The sequence below is a fragment of the Seriola dumerili genome, unplaced genomic scaffold (assembly GCF_002260705.1).
Source record: "Seriola dumerili isolate Sdu_G_001 unplaced genomic scaffold, Sdu_1.0 BDQW01000052.1, whole genome shotgun sequence".
NCBI lineage: Eukaryota > Metazoa > Chordata > Actinopteri > Carangiformes > Carangidae > Seriola > Seriola dumerili.
This window is the reverse complement of record NW_019174307.1, coordinates 9,623,795-9,641,406: the sequence shown is the minus strand read 5'-3', so window position 1 is coordinate 9,641,406 and position 17,612 is coordinate 9,623,795. Positions and strand designations below refer to the sequence as shown.

The 17,612-nt window shown below is 40.3% G+C and overlaps 1 protein-coding gene across 1 annotated transcript; it reads right to left on the bottom strand.

Annotated features, from left to right (window-relative positions):
- Positions 1-1,332: 1,332 nt before the first annotated feature.
- Positions 1,333-17,251, bottom strand: trpm2 (transient receptor potential cation channel subfamily M member 2). The gene is made up of 32 exons (XM_022741355.1): positions 17,082-17,251; positions 16,664-16,832; positions 16,367-16,547; positions 15,790-15,956; positions 15,512-15,692; positions 15,331-15,392; positions 15,058-15,258; positions 14,125-14,227; positions 12,963-13,084; positions 11,951-12,322; positions 11,341-11,478; positions 11,095-11,224; positions 10,783-10,928; positions 10,498-10,610; positions 9,504-9,602; positions 9,199-9,424; positions 8,731-8,849; positions 8,504-8,636; positions 7,785-7,956; positions 7,409-7,589; positions 7,074-7,255; positions 6,212-6,344; positions 4,524-4,611; positions 4,170-4,273; positions 3,925-4,057; positions 3,783-3,833; positions 3,405-3,421; positions 3,214-3,300; positions 3,037-3,115; positions 2,363-2,464; positions 1,630-1,746; positions 1,333-1,449 (listed from the first exon to the last, which is right to left on the bottom strand). The coding sequence occupies exons 1-32, from the start codon at positions 17,249-17,251 to the stop codon at positions 1,333-1,335; spliced, it is 4,395 nt and encodes a 1,464-aa protein (XP_022597076.1).
- Between the last annotated feature and the right edge of the window lie 361 nt (positions 17,252-17,612).

Below are 17,612 nucleotides of genomic sequence, written 5' to 3'. Positions count from 1 at the left end.
GACAGAAACGTCAGAGGAACATAGGTATTTTATTATTAAATAAGAGTGCGCACAGAGTAGACTCAGTTTAATCTTTAAAAAAAATGAACGTCTTCATTCAAACGAATATTGGGACTTTGCAGTCAGTTCACCGATTATACATGAATATCACCGTTTTTCTGATAGGTGAGTGATCGATTTATCTGAAGGATCAAAAACAGGGTGTGAAACCGATACTGCACTATGTGGCCACTTCTGCCTGAACCAATGAGCGCTCTTAGAGGCTGCTCCGAAACTGAAGGCGACCTGGCTGCATGCTTGGCAGGTGGAGAGAACCCCTTTCGAAAATTAGAGCAAATAGCAGATATGTATGAATGAGTTCACTGCACTGAGAGAAATCCCAGAAGTGTCCAGGTTGTGTTTAACTTCTCTGCAGAACAAGGTGAGAGAACAGTGGCAATACTCAACTCAATTTGTAGTAAGCAGCATTTTAATGATTGTAAAGGCACAGAGTGCTTGATTTTGGAAAGTTTATGATTATGACATAAACTGCAACATACATCAATACCTTGACATGGAGGGAAAAAAGTGAAAGTCCTGCATTCACAGTTTTATTCAAGTAAAAGCGTAAATGTATTAGCAGCAAAATATATAAAAAATAAAAGTACTCACTATGGTCCTTTTCAGATGTAGAAGTCCTATATTGGATTATTATCAATGATACATCTGCTTGTAAATAGCATTTTAATATTGCAGATGCTCCAGATGTAACTACTTTATATTGTGTTGGGCATTTTCATCTGTAACAATGCATCATTTTATATAAGATAATGGTTTGCATTTGTAAGTTTTGTGATTAATACACATAGTGAGTACATAATGGCACATTCCACTAAGTATATCGATAATGATGTCGTGTTGTGTACTGTCAGATAAACATAGTATAGTAAAAAGTACAATATTCCCTCTGAAATATAGAAGTAGATGTGGAGGTTGCAAAAAGGGGGGAAACACAAGTACAACTACTTGAAAATTGTACTGTAGTACAATTTGAAGTATTCATTCTCATTGTACACATATGAATTCTTATACATGTATTAAGTGAACAACACAGTGTGTCAGTTTACTGGCAAATGTTGTTTGTGCAAAATGTTGCAAAATCACCCAGTTCAGTGTACTGTTCATTATGGCTTTACAGCATCTTGTCTTCAGTCATTTTGTCAAGTCAAGTGCTTTCAGTGCAACAGAATTGATATATGTCAGCTTTAAAAAAAAAAAAAAAAGGCCACATTTAACAGGCAGAAATAAACCTGTGTATGAAGAGACACATTTGCAGCTACAGCAGAGTGTAAATCAGAACTTCCTGTTGTGCAGCTCAGCAACCTGCCGCAGAGAGTCTCTTTGGTTTGAGCCAAGTCTTGTTTTGCTGCTCACCTCCTGCCACTGAAGAGAGCCGTGGCTGCTCACCATCTAAGAAAAAGCAGGGGTAAGTGATTATATATTTATTATAGGGAGAATTATGACCTGAATTTTGTCCATTAACATCACCGAAAAGCAGAGGAAACAAATCAGTCATGGTCTTCGTGTACTTGTAAAATAATGGATGCTCTACATATTTTAAAACCATAACAATAACAATAATGTTCTCACCATATTGTTGACATCTACCATCACCTGGCCTGTTCTGCTCAGGTGAATGTTAAGCACAGTGGTTTGCACCCAGGCATTATCTGTGTTCCTGCAGTCATCCACATAACCCTCAAACACCTGAAACACAGCAACAAGTTCATCGATGTCAGCATCGACAAGCATTTTTAGAATTATTATTCATCTTATTCATCTCATTTGTTAACACTAATCAGTAAAACAATTTCTGATCCCATATACACTGTTGCTCATAAAGTTGGAATAAAATATTTTTTGCCTCTTTCCATGAAATGATTGTGACCATGTGATTTATTCTTGACAGATAAAGTGTTTATCTTCTCAAAACTTTAGTAGTCAATCTCTTCCAAAGTGATTACGGATGCATTTAAATAGGAATAAACAGAGGATTGTGTCTGAAAACAAAATTATTCCAACTTTATGGGCAACAGTGTAGATATTTAGGCCCACAAGGCCTCTCAGGTCATCAGATAAAGGGCTCCTAGTTGTGCCCTGCTTGTCTTGTTGTCAAGCTTTTGCTGTCATAGTTCCTAGATTATGGAACAGTTTTTCTCTTGGGGTCAGATCAGCAAACTGATTATACTTTACTGTAAATCTCATCTCAAGACCTAATTAATGTCAAAATGTATTTAATTAATGTTTCCTTGACCAGATTTGTTCTTATTCCTTAAGAATTCTGGCTAGTTTTTGATTTGACCAAAGTGTTGAAAAGACTCACCTTTGTTCCCTCTGATACTTTTGCATTTATCTTTTCATACAGTGTCTTTCCCATGGTTCTCTTAAGCGTCACTGGCAGCTGATCAGCAGATTGGACAGGTCCCTGAGGGTTGAATTTGGAATCTTTTTATTGAACTTTTCGAACATATGTATTTGCTCGTTACAACACGACACAAATCACAACAATCAATGTCACAGCTCAGCAAAATACACCAAGCCCAATGTGCAATAAGACGTGCCCGCACACAGACGAACAAAACAAAGCAACAGAAAAGAAAAGAAAAAAAACCCTGCCAAACGTGAAATCACACTGCGGTTTGTCAGGTTTTTTCTTGCTGAGAGGTAGTGGTGTGCAAAGCGAACCAAATTACACAAAACCTGCTCTGTCTCAGCCCATACTGGTCCATTATTGTGTTAAAATTGTGATACCCAATAAACCACCATGTGAATAAAAGGTTTGGCAACGCCAATCCCCCGTCTGCCTTCTGTCTCTCCACATATGATTTCTTAATCCTTGAGATGGATTTGTTCCAGATAAAAGATGAGATGCTCTTCCCCAGATTCTGTGATAAAACGGGTACTGTTTGAAAGAAAATCATAAACTGTGACAATCTTGAGTTTACTCTAGCAGCTAGAGAAATAAGGAGTGATGACCATCGATTTAGCTGGACTCACCCCTGGTAAAGCCAGGGTTCCTTGGCTCTCGTCCCAAACTGCCAGGTACTCCAAAACAGATCTCTCGCTGTCACGCCAGCTAAAAATCAATTTTCAAAATCTCAGATCATGCCATGTGACACAGTGGTAGTGAAACAACCTCTTTCAAATGCACTACAAGGACATGAGGTGACCTACCGTGTAACAACAAGGTCTATATTCAGATTTGGACCCAGTTGGCTGAGTGCACCTTGTCCCCTTAGGCCAGTCCGCCCTCCTGGGTTTCTGATGACAGAGAAGACAGATATCAGATATCAGACATCAAGACATGCTTGGAAGGTTTCTGTAAGTACTATTTGATGGCTTATGTATCTTATCTTGTCTCATACCTGTATTTATCCAAGTCCTCTGGTTCTGATCTGTGTTGAGAAAGAGGATATGAAAGTTAAGGGATAAGGAGGCTGCCTTGTAATTAGAGAGTGGACCCAGGGTTAGGTTTAGAAAACTGTAATTACTGTAGCTTTTCAGTTTAGTTAAAAAATGTCAAAATACAACCTGAAGCAGGTATTCATCGGTCACTGAGGACCATTCATTATCTGCCATTTGATTCATGATTGGTTGTATGAATCATTATTTTAACAGTAAAATTGTTTTTTTTCTTGATAAAAACACTACTTATGAATCAATCATCTTGGCTGCAAATATCAAGCTGTATAGGAACAAAACATGATGTATGTTCTTCTCATAGTCAGTGCATACCTATCCACATGGTCCCCACTGTCTTCATAATAATCCGGCATATATGAGCTGAAGCTGACCTGAAAAAAGAGGACATGAGAACAAACAAATAAATTCAAACCATCTTTTCAGGCAGCTGGTGATTTTGTGGTGGAAATATAAGTGAAATACCTCCCACGGCACTTTCTCCTCAGGCACAGGGAAGCGTGTGATCTTGCTGTTCGGATAGTGAAACTGACGAGCATTCACGTGGAAACCAACCTCGTTCTCTGACATATTTCTCAGAGTCTCAGCGGTCTCATCTGTTGTAGTTGATGCTGCAGGGAAGAATTAAAGTGAGTGCAAACAAAAGAAAATTTGACACAAAATATATTTGCAAAATAAAAACAATATGTAAATTAACAGTAATGGTGAATGAGGAAGTTGGTTCCTGACATATTGATTGTGCTTCTTTTGTGGCAAGACCCTGAGATTTCAGATAATCCATAATCCACTGCAGGGCTCTGGTTGACTGAATGACCTGATGAAATAAAATAAAAGTGGGTCAAATACTCTTGATGACTGCTTATACAACACTGAAGATTAAGATTATTGATTATTCACACGGGGCATCTGGGACTAAAATTCAACAAACACACATGGATGCATCAAGAAGTGTGCCATCATCACTTCTCTGCATCGTGCCTTACTCTTAACTTACTCCTTAACTCCTAACTTATGTTACAGACACAGATGCAACATTAGTGATCCCAAAAAAATCAGGTTACCACCTGCTCCTCTAGTCGACCCATTCTTTTCAACATGCCATCAAAGCTCGACTCCTCTTCCCTGTCCAGCCGTTCGGTTATGGTGGTGACCCTCAGGAAACAAACAAGCAGGGTATGCCATTCGTTTGGATATCACTCAGACTGTTTGATGTTACATGCTCATTATATTTAGTCACAGTAGAATTTGAACCTTATCAAACCATAAAAACATAAGACTATGTTTCTGCATTAAAAGATTGGTTTAGATAAGAACATTGATACCACTCACGTGTCTGTCCATTAAATAAGAAGCTATAGCCAGCAGCTGCATATCTTATTTTAGCTCATTTTTAGCTTAGCTTAGTTTATCTTAGCTTCTTTATCTTCTTTATCTTAAATTAGTTAAGCTGAAGTGTGGCAACAGGCAACTTAACTCAGTGCAAAGGTAACAAAATAATCCCTGTTTTAATCTTTATGTGAAGATAATCTCGTTTACTAGCCTATTTAAGTCTTGGCAGGAAGGTGAATAAGGGTATTTCCCAAAAGGATGATCAACGCCTTTAAACCTGCTTTAATTGATTTTTGTAACCATTTGAGGGCAGTGGAACAAGAACATGACACACACACCTTTTAATTGTAGCATGTTCCTCCTGTAGAGGAATTTCAGGACCGCAGTCATAGGACCCTATTTTTTCATGACACTGCCACCTACTGTCGCTTGATAGAAAGTAGTATTTGGGTGGTGTCATTGCCTGATCTCTACTGGAAACCTAACCCTGACCCTGACCCTGACCCTGGCCAATTCCTACAAATGCAGTCCTTGGACAGAGGTTGTGAAACCGCAGACTCCTCTACTGCAGGAACATGATATTGCCTTTTAAGTGGACAAAGTGAACCTGTTAGCTAATAGTTGGCTATTTACACATCCTGCAGTAACAGACCAACATTATCTTTTTTTTGGCATTATTCCCAATTTTAGCCCGACATCCTCTCTCCGTTCGGCTCTCTTTTGGTCTCCACTCGCTCCTGAGGGCAATATCTGGCTTTGTAGCTGCTAAATGCTTCACTGTGTTCAGCAGCTGGGCACTAACTTTTTCTGTCTGCTGTTTGGTGCTGGGCATGTAGCACACATTGGATATATGTGGCAGTTTTTTGCTGAAAACATCTTCCTGCTGGAATCAGGCTAACAAGAATCATGAGAGTGACCGAAACAGTAAATTTGCAGGGCTGAGCTGAAATGCAGAGAAGAGTGGTAATTCACAGTAGGTTTGTCTCTTGGAATGACATAATTTTACATCCACATAGCCATTTGACCCATTAATAATACAAAATATTGATTAGATTAGTTTAAAGTTTAAAGTTTGAAGTTTATTTCCAACCACACTCCATAGAGCTGTGGGGTCAGGCTCCCCCCAGGAAGGGTTGCAAGATACAACCAAGGGGTCACAAGACTATTAATGGGAAAAATCACCATGTTCATCTTTTCTGACTTTTCTGTCATATTTTTTTGGTGAAAAATACTGGAGAGTTTTATCTCTGCCAGTCTCAAAAAGGCCAAATGACACAGTTTGAGAAGGTAAAAATCACACTTTGTTTGCACTGCTCAAAACTCAAAGACATATTAAAAGTGTAATAAGGGGTCTCACATATGCAGCAGTTCCCTAAAGGACTGTTTTGCAGCCACACATTACTACATTCCTGTGGGATTTTACTTTTGGGCTGTGTCAAGGATGCGTCGCTCCGTGCTCTGGCTCTGCTCTCGCTGTGTGGACAGCAGGTATCTGTCTTTCATCAAGGCCTCCCAGGACAACAGCTCCTCATCCTCTGTCAGCGGAAGCTTATTTTCTGAAAAAATGTCACATGCTTAGTGTACCTTACCTAATACTGTACATATACACATGCACATACACACACACAAACTCCCATTTCAGACACACTAGGATTTAGTTAAACCAGGAAGGGGATATTTCAACATGTTTAACACCCTGAAGTAAACTGTATGTGAACACCAAAAATTTGAACATCAGGCATAAAAAATTCATCAATGAGGTGTCACTGGACGGCTGGAGAATTATCAAGAGGAACATTAACATCCAACGTTTGAACTTTTGAAGCTCAGTAAAGGAACAAATTCAGAAAACTATAATTATGAATTTGACCTAAAAAACCACAAGGTCCAACTTGTTGATTCTGCAGATGGAGTTGCTCTGTCGTGATGCAGATGCTTTAGCTGTTGTCAAGTGAAGCATGGATTCCGCTCATGTGATAACAGGCAGTTGTACATGGAGGGAGATTGTAAAACCCACTACAAAAACATTCATATAAAAGCTCTCAAATGAAAAAAGGCTGTTTTTTCCAAAGCAGATGTGGAAATACAACATCTTTTCTTCACGGACTTGAGTATAATGGCAATAATTTAGCTCATAAATGCACCATTGTTGTTGAAAAATGAATAATGACAGTGTATGAAAGTTTTTGAAAGGGTGCCGAAGCTTAAAAGAGAGAGGAAATCCGCAACATCTCATCACGAGGTCTAGTTTCAGAAAAGGAAGAAATAAATAATTCAATACGTACTGAACTCCCTGTATATACTGGGAGGATTGCGCAGCACCAGTTTGCTGATGAAGAGGTAAAGATGGCTGAAGATGATAAAAGGTGGAGGAGCAGCTGGGCGGCTGTGGTACTCCTTAATAAGCTCATATCTTTGAAACTTCCATATTCTGTCCGTGTTGTCCTGCACTTCCTGGAACGTAAAGCTGTGGAAGAAAGCAAACGCACACAGAGGATGTAAAGTAGTGAAAACAACCAGACGTTATCATCTCAGCTTGCTGTAACATCATGTTGCACTAAAAAGCTCAGGCTCAAGAAATGATGACTGACTAAAGACAGTGATGCCGAGGAGAACTCACTTGAAGATTGCTATGAGGAGGTTGAGCAACAGTATGTTGGCAAAGAGCAAGTAAACACAAAGCATAATGATGGTGAGCCACTCGGGGAAGGCTGGTGTTTGGTTTTCATTAAGCACGGGACACTTGGGCTTCAGAGGGTCGGTGCCATTCATGCTGCAGGAATCTATGTTAAATGCCGTATCTGCAGAGGGCGAAAAGATCTTAGTGATGATATCTGAAATAAACAAATATCTTAAATGTCAAAAGTGTTAAGAATGTATCCCTGACATACTGAAACTAAAACATTATATCTGTAAAACTTGATTTACATACACAGAAATAATTAAAACTACATGTTTCAACTGCAAAGAAAACAACGTTCTGTATCTCCACTCACAATCAATATTAGTGGGAAAATTCCCAAATATGATGAGGTATGGCTCGTAAACTGCCCCACGGACAATCCAGTCCAGCCGATTGTCATTGTGGATGAGAATCCCTTGTTTGGCCACGCCGTACGCCACCACCCAGATACTCAGTAGGAACATGAAGAAGAACATATCCATCATCTGGAGAACAAACATATCAAGTCACAAGCTAGAAACTCTGAAGAAAGGGACACATCTGATTATTGTGACTGGTGACATGTAAAGCATGTACAGTAGTGACTTTATTGTCTGGTGGGTGACTTTTACTGAGCTATAATTTTAAATGTAAAACTTCAGAAAGTTGTTTTCGTCAGCCTCCATGTCACCAAAAACTACAGCTCTTTACCAGATTATCTACTTTGCAATGACAAGTTTCAATATTTAAAATGTCGCACTGCTGCTCCAGGTATAACCTCTGAATAAAGAATAATATATTCTTTTGAAAATCATGAAAGGATTGATTGAAAGTTAGTTGAATGCATGATTGAAATCCAGTGTGGTAACAGACAGTCCAGCTGCAACACAAAGAGCACATTTCATCTGCAGACGCCAGACGGAGGCGCAGTGAGGCAGAGGCCTCTTTTTGTATTAGATAAAAGGTGTTTTGGAGCTTAGCATTTTGTGTTCTGCAGGCGCTCCCACAGTACATCATGTCAGCATTCATCATATTTGAATGTAACCCTCTCACCATCCTCCTGACTATGATGATTTTGGGTCCCAGAGTTCGACTGATAGTGAAGATGGCCATGAGACGGAGGCAGAAGACCACAAAATCGATGCAGAGGAGGACTTTACCCGCATAGAACAACTTAGATGTCAGCCTGAAATAGAAAAGCTTAGTGATTCACAGATAGCCCAGGAGGTGGATAGCACTTCCATGGCCTGAAGTGTTTGTCTGGGAGAATGGAAACTTACCTAAATGCAAGGCCAATAATAAACAGGAGGATGGACAGAACATCTAAAATATTCCACAGATCATTGATATACATCCTGGCTTTCTTACGAAACCCAAAGCCATCAGGATCATGAAACAGCTGAGATGAGAGAGAAGACAAATTATTACTTGGATGAGTGGGATTTTAGTAATGTAGTGGTATAAATATTTCTTAGAAAAAGGAAAACTCTGTATGCAGCAATAACAAGAGAACGTAGAGAAGGGAGATGAGATGACATGGTTTACTCTGAAATGCCCCAATATAATCAGGCAGCTTAATTATATCCCAGGCTCTGTGTGAGTGTGCCTGAGGTAAGCCCAGAGGCTTCCCTTAGTCTAAAGTCAACCAGGTGAACTTAAAAAGCATCTTGTATTCACCTGACTACATCATAACCTTGAGCACCTGGTATTTCTCTTTGTAGCATGTTGATTATATATACATATCTCACCTGTCTGACCTCCTCACACACCAGAGAGAACAGCCAGATGTAGAGCAGCAGCTCCCCTGCAGAGGGCGTAGCCTGGAAGTCGATCATCAGCACCACAGCAAACAGGAAGAGGAAAGCGAAGTAAGACACAATATTCCAGTAAAACTTCACCTGCGGAGAGCTGTGCAGGCAGACTAGTTTGGACCAGTTGCCCAGAGGCTTCAGGCGCCGCAGCCTGGTGGGGTCACTGTGGACAGAAAAGTCCAGTGTTGGCTGGGGTTAGACTGAACTTGATCTTTAAATCAGTGTATTATATGTCTACTTACAGGCTGTGAGAATTTGTTCGAAGTGTACTTCCTGTCACAGACTCAACTGTCTTGATCTCCTCGCTCCTCTCCGTTTCTCTCTGGATGACTTCATCACGTCTGGGGAGAATAATAACAGCACTGTTGACCATCAATATAGAAATATGTTCATCACTCAGAGAACACTAAACATCAAATTTGTACTTGACCTTAAATTAGAGATAACATTCAAATGAAATCTGATTTGATAAATGCATCATGAATCAGTTATGATTAGCAAACATGGCGGTAAATATAGCTGCAAATATAACTGAATTGAATTGAACATAAAAAGCATTTGACTTCATCCAAATATAATCATAAAACCAGCATGAGGTTAATATAGGAACATCATGAGGCTGTTAGATGTCTTGACTGTTGTACAACCATGCAGACAGAGACATTATGTTTCTTTCTTTTTCCAAATGTAAACCCAACTGGATAAATATGAAGAATAGCTTTATCAGAGAATTACTTTTTTTAAATACTCAGGCTTCTAACACAGAGTTTTCATCCGTGTGCTTTAGCTTTGGACACAAGTGGTGTCCAGATGCTGACTCGTTGAGAATATGCGTTTTTGTGAGTAATTGTGAGTGTCAAATTCTGTCTGTTTGGTTTATTGTAAAGACTTGTTCTCTTTGCAGTAATTTAATAGTGTTTTGTCTCTTTAGAAAGAAAAATATTTGGCCTTTATTGAACTTTGTATGTGGTCTCAATTTTCTTTAGAAAGTGTGTGTTTGCCTGACCTCTTTTAAAGCTGGCTCGTCCTACATATAATTAAGCTCTTATGCTGTTCTAATAATTCATATATTTCTGACGTGACACCTCTCTTATTTTATCCATCACTCTATACAGCATCTTGCACAATGAGAACTACACTGTTTCTAAACGAGATTACTAAACACAGTGACATTTTGTGCAAAGTCAGAAAGACAAAAAGTAGATTTTTTTTTTTGTTGCAGCCAGTAAGACTGACCTGAAAACCAGGAAGCCAGTGTAGATAAGAGGGAAAAAAACCATGCAGACCATCATCCTCCACACAGGGTTGTCCACTGAAAGCTCACCACACCAGATCTGAGTCAGAAGAGCCTGGAAAAGACATGTTAGCAGACTGGATCACACTGTATCTGCAGCAGTTAATGTTGCTCAGATTTAATACCCAAAACTCATATACTGCATGTGTATCAACATGAAATGTATAAAGACTTATTTACCAAGTTTAATTCACTGATCAGTGGCACAAAATAGCAATTTTATCTACCTGAACACCAGACTGAGCTACAAAGCTTTTATCATCAGCCTCCAGTGCCAGCCTCAGGCACGTCGTCCTTCCCCAAAACGGTGACGCACGAACCAGCAGCTTCCGAGCCCTCTCTTCATCACTGTTGTGGCACTGGCTGAACACACCTAGGACACACACGCACACACGCACACACACACACACGCACACACACACACACACACACACACACACACACACACACACACACAAGCAATGAAGATAAATGATATGCTTGTAAAATGACTGTACTTAACATAAGTAAAGCCACACATTATGTCTGTGGTTTTATACCAATGGCGTGGTTCTCATAGTGACTGGCGAGCTCTTTCATGTCCTCTGCCTCGTCTGCATCACTTCCTTCTGCTGCCATTTTCTTCAGGATCTTACTGGCAGCGAGAGCAGCAGACATGCAGTCTCTACACTGTACAGACACAGACACAGACACAGACACAGACACAGACACAGATACAGACACAGACAGATACAGATACAGAAAGAAATGTCTATTTTCAAATTTTGTCCGTATAAGTTCATCACCTGCTCCCAGGCGATTTCAGCCAGCTCCCTGTTATTCTGGACGACAGCCCAAAGGAAAAGGTCTCTGCCTGGGTCCCTCTGTGCTTCAGCACTGTTGTCCCTGAGTGGAGCTTGGGGGTCCGTCTGACTTTTAGACAGCTAGAGGAGAAGTGAAGGAATGTGTTGCATTAATTGTATGGTTTATGGCTGTAGCCAGGATTTCAGAAATACTGATGGCATCCAACCAAATGAACCCAAGGCATGGCCCAGCCAATTTGATATTTGATATATTTCAAATTTCATTTTTTTAGCCAACTGTTCAGTTATTCATCCTGTGAAGTTTATTTCCCATTGTGAAGGTCTAAAGATGTTCTCCACAATGAAGAATTAAATTCTGGTGGGAATATTTATTTATTTATTTTGACCAAAAAGGTACTGGAATCAGTCCAATTTCTTAAATGCCATGAACCTGATTTGATGAGTGTCTATAGGATGTACAGTATGAAGGATTCTTTAGTTTTGGTTGTCAAACTCTATTCATTCAATCACAGTGTTTTCTGATGTTTTCCCCTGCAGACCTGCAGGCAGGTTTTTAAGCAAAGCCCAACAGATGATGGATGAACATACTTACTGATGAAGATGCATCCTCCATAGTCATGTTGAGGTGGTATGTCATGGTGGAGGAAGGGTAGAGGGGATGGGTGAAGCTGCCCAGCAGGTGGCGCACTTCATCACATACATGAGTCATGGAGATCATTTCACCTTGCCCTGAATGAGCTCGAGGCCTGATGCCAAACGTTTGCCTCCTGCTGCGAGAGCTGTGGACCCGCTTGGCCAGCTTGTTGAGAAAGAAGCCGCTGGGAAGCTGTTTGTAGAGCTCACACAGAGTTTCCTCGTCATGCAGGAAATCCCTCAGACTCACGCCGTTCTCTAGCAGCAGACTCACAAACCGAGGCCTGTTGCCAACCAGGGCTGAGAACATGGCCCAGTGGAGGTCACTGGACTAGAGCATGATGACAAAGCAGGAGAACAAGACAGTCAGGATCCCACCTATCACTGTTTTTTAAAAATGTGAGAAAAGTGTGAAGTGTTTGCTAACTCATTTACCGTATGTCAGGTTCATCAACACAGCAGTGTGAGGAGAAAAAATACTTTACCTTACCTTAATCTACACTATTCTATGATACAGTTGTTCTTTGCCCCTTGCATCATAAAACCTTTATGATATGAGGTATTACCAAAGTATTGCCAAAATTTGAACATAGAAATTTTCACAACTAAAATGTTTTGCTAATTTCTCGAGGATTACAATGAACAACAGTTTGATACGAAAATAAAAAATCTTTCATTGTTTTGCTTGTATTGTTAAACCTCCGTTTGGCATGAAAGTTACATTTTCCTTTTGATTCAGTACCCACTTTCTCTCACAGCTAGTTAAAATCAAACAGACCATTTATTGTATCTGCTGTAAACCTTGTCAGCTGACTGCTGCTGCTTCCAGTCCATTACACCTTTTATTTATCTTATCTTAATAGTGATGAGCAGGATTGCAGCACAGGGTCAAGTTCAGACGATGGTCATATCTGGGACGGATCAAAGCTAGTGTTGTTGTTGTTATTATGCTGTATAACCTGCAGACCCACCTTCCACTGGCTCTCCTCAGTGAAAATCTCAGTCTCAGCTATATCCACTCGGTTCCAGGCTATAGCCAGCTCCAGCTGCCTCTTCCAGCTCTCGATCCCCAGTGACTCGCTGGTCCTTGAAGCTGAGTGGAGAATTTATATTGATACCATTTTAGCTGTAGAGTGACAAAGTTTATTTATACTGACTGATTGACTGCTTTAGAGCTAAAGCCTCTGTTACAAGACAGTCTCTCTACAAGAGATAATCCATTTTCATCAATCAAGGCATTTTTTTTCCATATTGATGCAATTGGCAGCTATTTTCATTGTCCATTGATCTTATTAAGATTATTTTTCATCAACTGACAAATATTTTACTCCTAAAATGTCATAATATTGTAAAAAAAAATGTTCAATGTTCAAAATCCAAAGATATTAAATTTAAAGCAATTTAAATGGAGAAAAGCCTCACATTCCTCATATATGCGAAGCTGGAACCAGAGAATATAGTTGTTTTAGTTTGAAAATTGACTAAAACATTTTTCAACTTTAAAATTTCTGATTTATTTTTTCTCAATTGACAAATTGATTAATTGACTAATGAGCTACACTATGCAATGCTATCTGAACAGCTACACAGCATGGTCACGCAGCAGTAGCAAAGCGTTACTTAAACTACAAAGATTCTACAATGAACTTTGTGGCAACAGAAGAAAGTGGGTGTCCTACAGCAGGATCACTGCCTTGAAATCCATTTTAATTACTCCAATAGAGCTCAGTGATGGAAACAATTGGCATAGCAGTTTCGCTAGAATAATGATTCATCACGATCAAATGTTAAGTGAATGTCTAAGCTGTTGGACTCCCTCTTTGTCTTAGTGCACTTTGGCTCAATCTTGTTCTACAACAATGTGCATTAAGCTTGGTTTACATTCATAAACCTTTTTCAAAACCACCAGGAGGCAGAATATGTTTTAACCACTGCATATTTCTAAGAATATCTGTGTTGGTTTTCCATCTCTGCACATTTGTCCAGTCATTTAGTTTTCTGAGAAGCAACATAATACTATACTAAGAGCTGGCGTCACACAAAGTGCTTCTGTCTTCATGCCTAATGCTGTGTTGTGCACTCACAGTCAGTCCAGTCAGGTATTAGATATCTTTGTGAAAACCATATGTCTACCTTTGAGTAGTGCTTGAAGAATAGCCACATCCACGCCCCCGTGAACATCCTCGCTTACTCTGAATACTGTCAGCAAGTGCGGCATCCTAATGATGTCCTGAATCTGTAATAGAAGAGAAACTGGATGTGGGCAAGTACCAGTTGAACAGGGACAGTAATAACTTTATTTATATAGCACTTTTTAATTAAAATAAATACTTAAGATGGGTCTTGAAAGTTGACTCTAAATTTTAAGTTACTCCTGCAAAGAGTTACAAAGTCACTGTATTTACTAACCAGGACAGGAAACCAATCTGAAAATCAATTCTGAAATGAATTATCAGCCTGTGAAGGAAGACTAAGATAGGGGTGATATGATTATGCATCCTTGAATTTATTAAGATCCTTGCTATCCCAAAGAACTGCAACTGAGAAAGTATCTTACATTAAAGGTTAATCGTTTGGAAGAATAGACTGATTCACTTTCTGGAGGTGAGTTAGATGAGAAGATTGACTTCACTGTGATGTGTGTACATTAAATATGAAGCTAAATCCAGCAGCTGGTTAGCTTAGTTTAGCAGAAAGACTGGATATGGGGTAAGAGCCTCTGACTAGCCTCTGGCTGTAGCTTCATATTTTTAGCTGAATGCCATTAGCATAAAAATGAAAGTTTATATATTTGCCCATGGTTTCTCCAAGAAGAAGCACACAAACAAAAAACATCAGAGGCACACCACATCCACCGTATCAAATGCAACACTAAGGTCAAATAGTTTCCACATCAGACGCAACCAGGAGGTAAGTTTTGTGATATGTTGAGATCTAACTCTAGCTTGAAATTTCTCAAAAATGTTATTGAATTAATGAATGATATTAACTGAGATGATACTATGTTTTCAATGACTATGGAAATAAACAGTAGTTTGGAAATTGGTCATCAATCTGTTCACATACCATCTTGGTCCATTTTATGATCTTGAGGTCAGCAAAGGTTTCATACTCTTGACCAAAGAACTTCTTCATCAACTGGTGGATGAGGACAATAGTGACCCTGGTCACTGGCAATCCTGCGACCTGGGCAATCACATCTGCTATTCTCCCAGAGCCCTCCAAGACCACACACGGTGTACCATTCAGCATGGCATTATATATAGTCTGGGAAGAGACACACAAGAGTCAGACAAGACAGACAAAGACAGGGAAAGAGGCTTAAAACTGATAACTCACATTCAGAGTGCCTGGACCTCCATCCAAAACCACACACACCACAGGGATGGTCACACCGCTCTCTGGAGGTTGGACAATATAAAAATCAATATTAAAAGCAAAACAGATAAAAGAAACAGATTTGAGATGTTATCTATCATGTCTTGTTGCATCTGTACACACTTCATCAGCTATTTTTAACCTTTGTTTCCAAGAAGCTTCCTGGAGATGCATTTCTCCAGACGGCTACGCAGTTCAATCTCGACGCCATATCGTCCGTGGGTTCCATCATCCACCAGCAGGAAGTGGGTGTGGTTATTATCGAGGCAGGATAGCCGGCTCTGGCCCTTGATGTCCATTGGATAGTGGGCTGGGAAACAACCCTGCAGAGAAGGAGGTGGTGGAATAGGAGTGAGAGGAAATCATAATTACAAATCACAAGTAAGAGACAAGCCACATGTGTAAATGTTTTTACCTTACCTCTGAATTCACCAAAGTATCCCTGTTGTGAATTACTCCCCATGTTGCCACTCCGATAGCTACAATCTGACCCTGCATGGAGCTGCTGCTTAGGGCATAGTCCCTCACAGCCTGCCCTACATGCTTCATCACACCTGTGTGAGTACCACCAGTGATGATCCACGCACCTGTGTGCAACACAGCATGGAAACAAAGTCAATCATACATACACTATATGACCAAAAATCTGTGAACACTCACACGTGAGCTTAGCAAAAAGACTAGAATCAATCTGAAGTCTACAACTGATACATTATGACTTCATGGAGGGGATATGTGTCGGACCATTTCTAGGCGGGGTGCAGTGACTTCATCAGTAGAAAGTGTATTTAACTACATACCACAAAACCTTTGACTGCATGAATCTGAATGTAGGTGGAGCACACAGAGAGGAGGCTGGAGATAGCATACACCCACACACCATAACTACACATGTATTCATAAAACACATCCTTTCATAGACTGTCTGGCTAATCATTGGTACACCTTTACATCTCACACACACGTTTCTTTCTCTTGCTCTCTCTGGCTGGCTGACCTGTTGTCTGGGCCACTTTGATAAGACCTCTGTGGAACATGTTCTTCAGACGAGCCTTCAGATAGAAGTTCTTGGCTCCTCCGGTCACTGAGATCAGCAGGTTGGGACTGGAAAGTTTCCACTGTTCAGTCAGTAAATGGTACAGGACTTCAGGGCTGGTGTCTGTGGACACTCGCACATACTGAGGATGGACACGTGTAGAAACAGAGACGCAAAAGGCAAGATAAAGACATATAGGGACACATTTCAATACATTCATTTTATGTCATTATTGTAGAGAAGAAAGGATTATTTCACCTTTCCTGTCTTTTGTCCCAAACCACCAAAGTTGATGTCTCCAAAAGCATCAGTAGGCACTTCGCGAACATGTCTGTGTCTGTCCCATGTCTCCCCTGTGAAGTCCTCTGGCTTGATGGCTTCATCCACATGGTCACTTTTTGAGTAACCACAGTTACATACATCCTCTCTAGTGGGGAAATAGTGGATAATACTTGTAGTGCTTCCTTAGACAGACAGTTTTAGTAAAGTAGCAACTGCTGGAAACAACTAATACATTCAATCATCATGTAACTGTCCTCACAGCAAGGCCAAGGTCTCCTCTAGCATCCACACAACAGTATCTCTGTGTTATTGTGCAGCAGCAGCAACTACAAGGTCGCTTCAGAGACTTTCATCATCAAACCAACGCAGTACAGAACAGAGCAGCTCGGCCTACCTGACATGTTTTTCAAAGAAGCAACATTCCCTTTTGCAGATGTTCTCCCTGATCCAGGAGCCGAATGCACAGCGCTGGTAAGAAGGGGAGAGAGAAAGATGTTTAGAGGGTCTCGCTGCGCTGATAGCCAGAGTGTGAATCAGCTGGGGCTCCAACTCAGCTTCTCCCATCCTTGAGGCAACATGGAAGGATTACGCTGCACAGATCGGCCCTAGGCTGAGAGCTGACAGCCTGAAAGGAGAGAGGGAGACTCTGCAGTCTGTGCTGTGGGTGCTGGCTTGCACTCAGCACTGCATCAGTGATGTCAGAACAGAACTACAGCAGCGGGAAACCTGACTAAACCTCCTTCTTATGGGACAGACAGCAGCCAGACACAGTTCTAGATCAATAGATTACTGCAGTACTAACAGTGGATTAATTACAAGCGACAGCAGCATAATGAAATCTAACATTTTTTACATTTAACAATTGAAAAAAAAAAGGATACATAGCACAGTAGTTTGCAGTTAATAAATGACTCATTACATAGAA

What these genes read in the sequence shown, in the direction of transcription:
- trpm2 (XM_022741355.1), bottom strand. Translation starts at nt 17,251, where the DNA reads ATGGGAGAAGCTGAGTTGGAGCCCCAGCTGATTCACACTCTGGCTATC. An exon ending in TTTTCCCACTAATATTGATT is followed by an intron (nt 7,590 to 7,784) that starts GTGAGTGGAGAT and finishes CGCCCTCTGCAG; the next exon opens with ATACGGCATTTAACATAGAT. An exon ending in TGGGTCGACTAGAGGAGCAG is followed by an intron (nt 4,274 to 4,523) that starts GTGGTAACCTGA and finishes TTATTTCATCAG; the next exon opens with GTCATTCAGTCAACCAGAGC.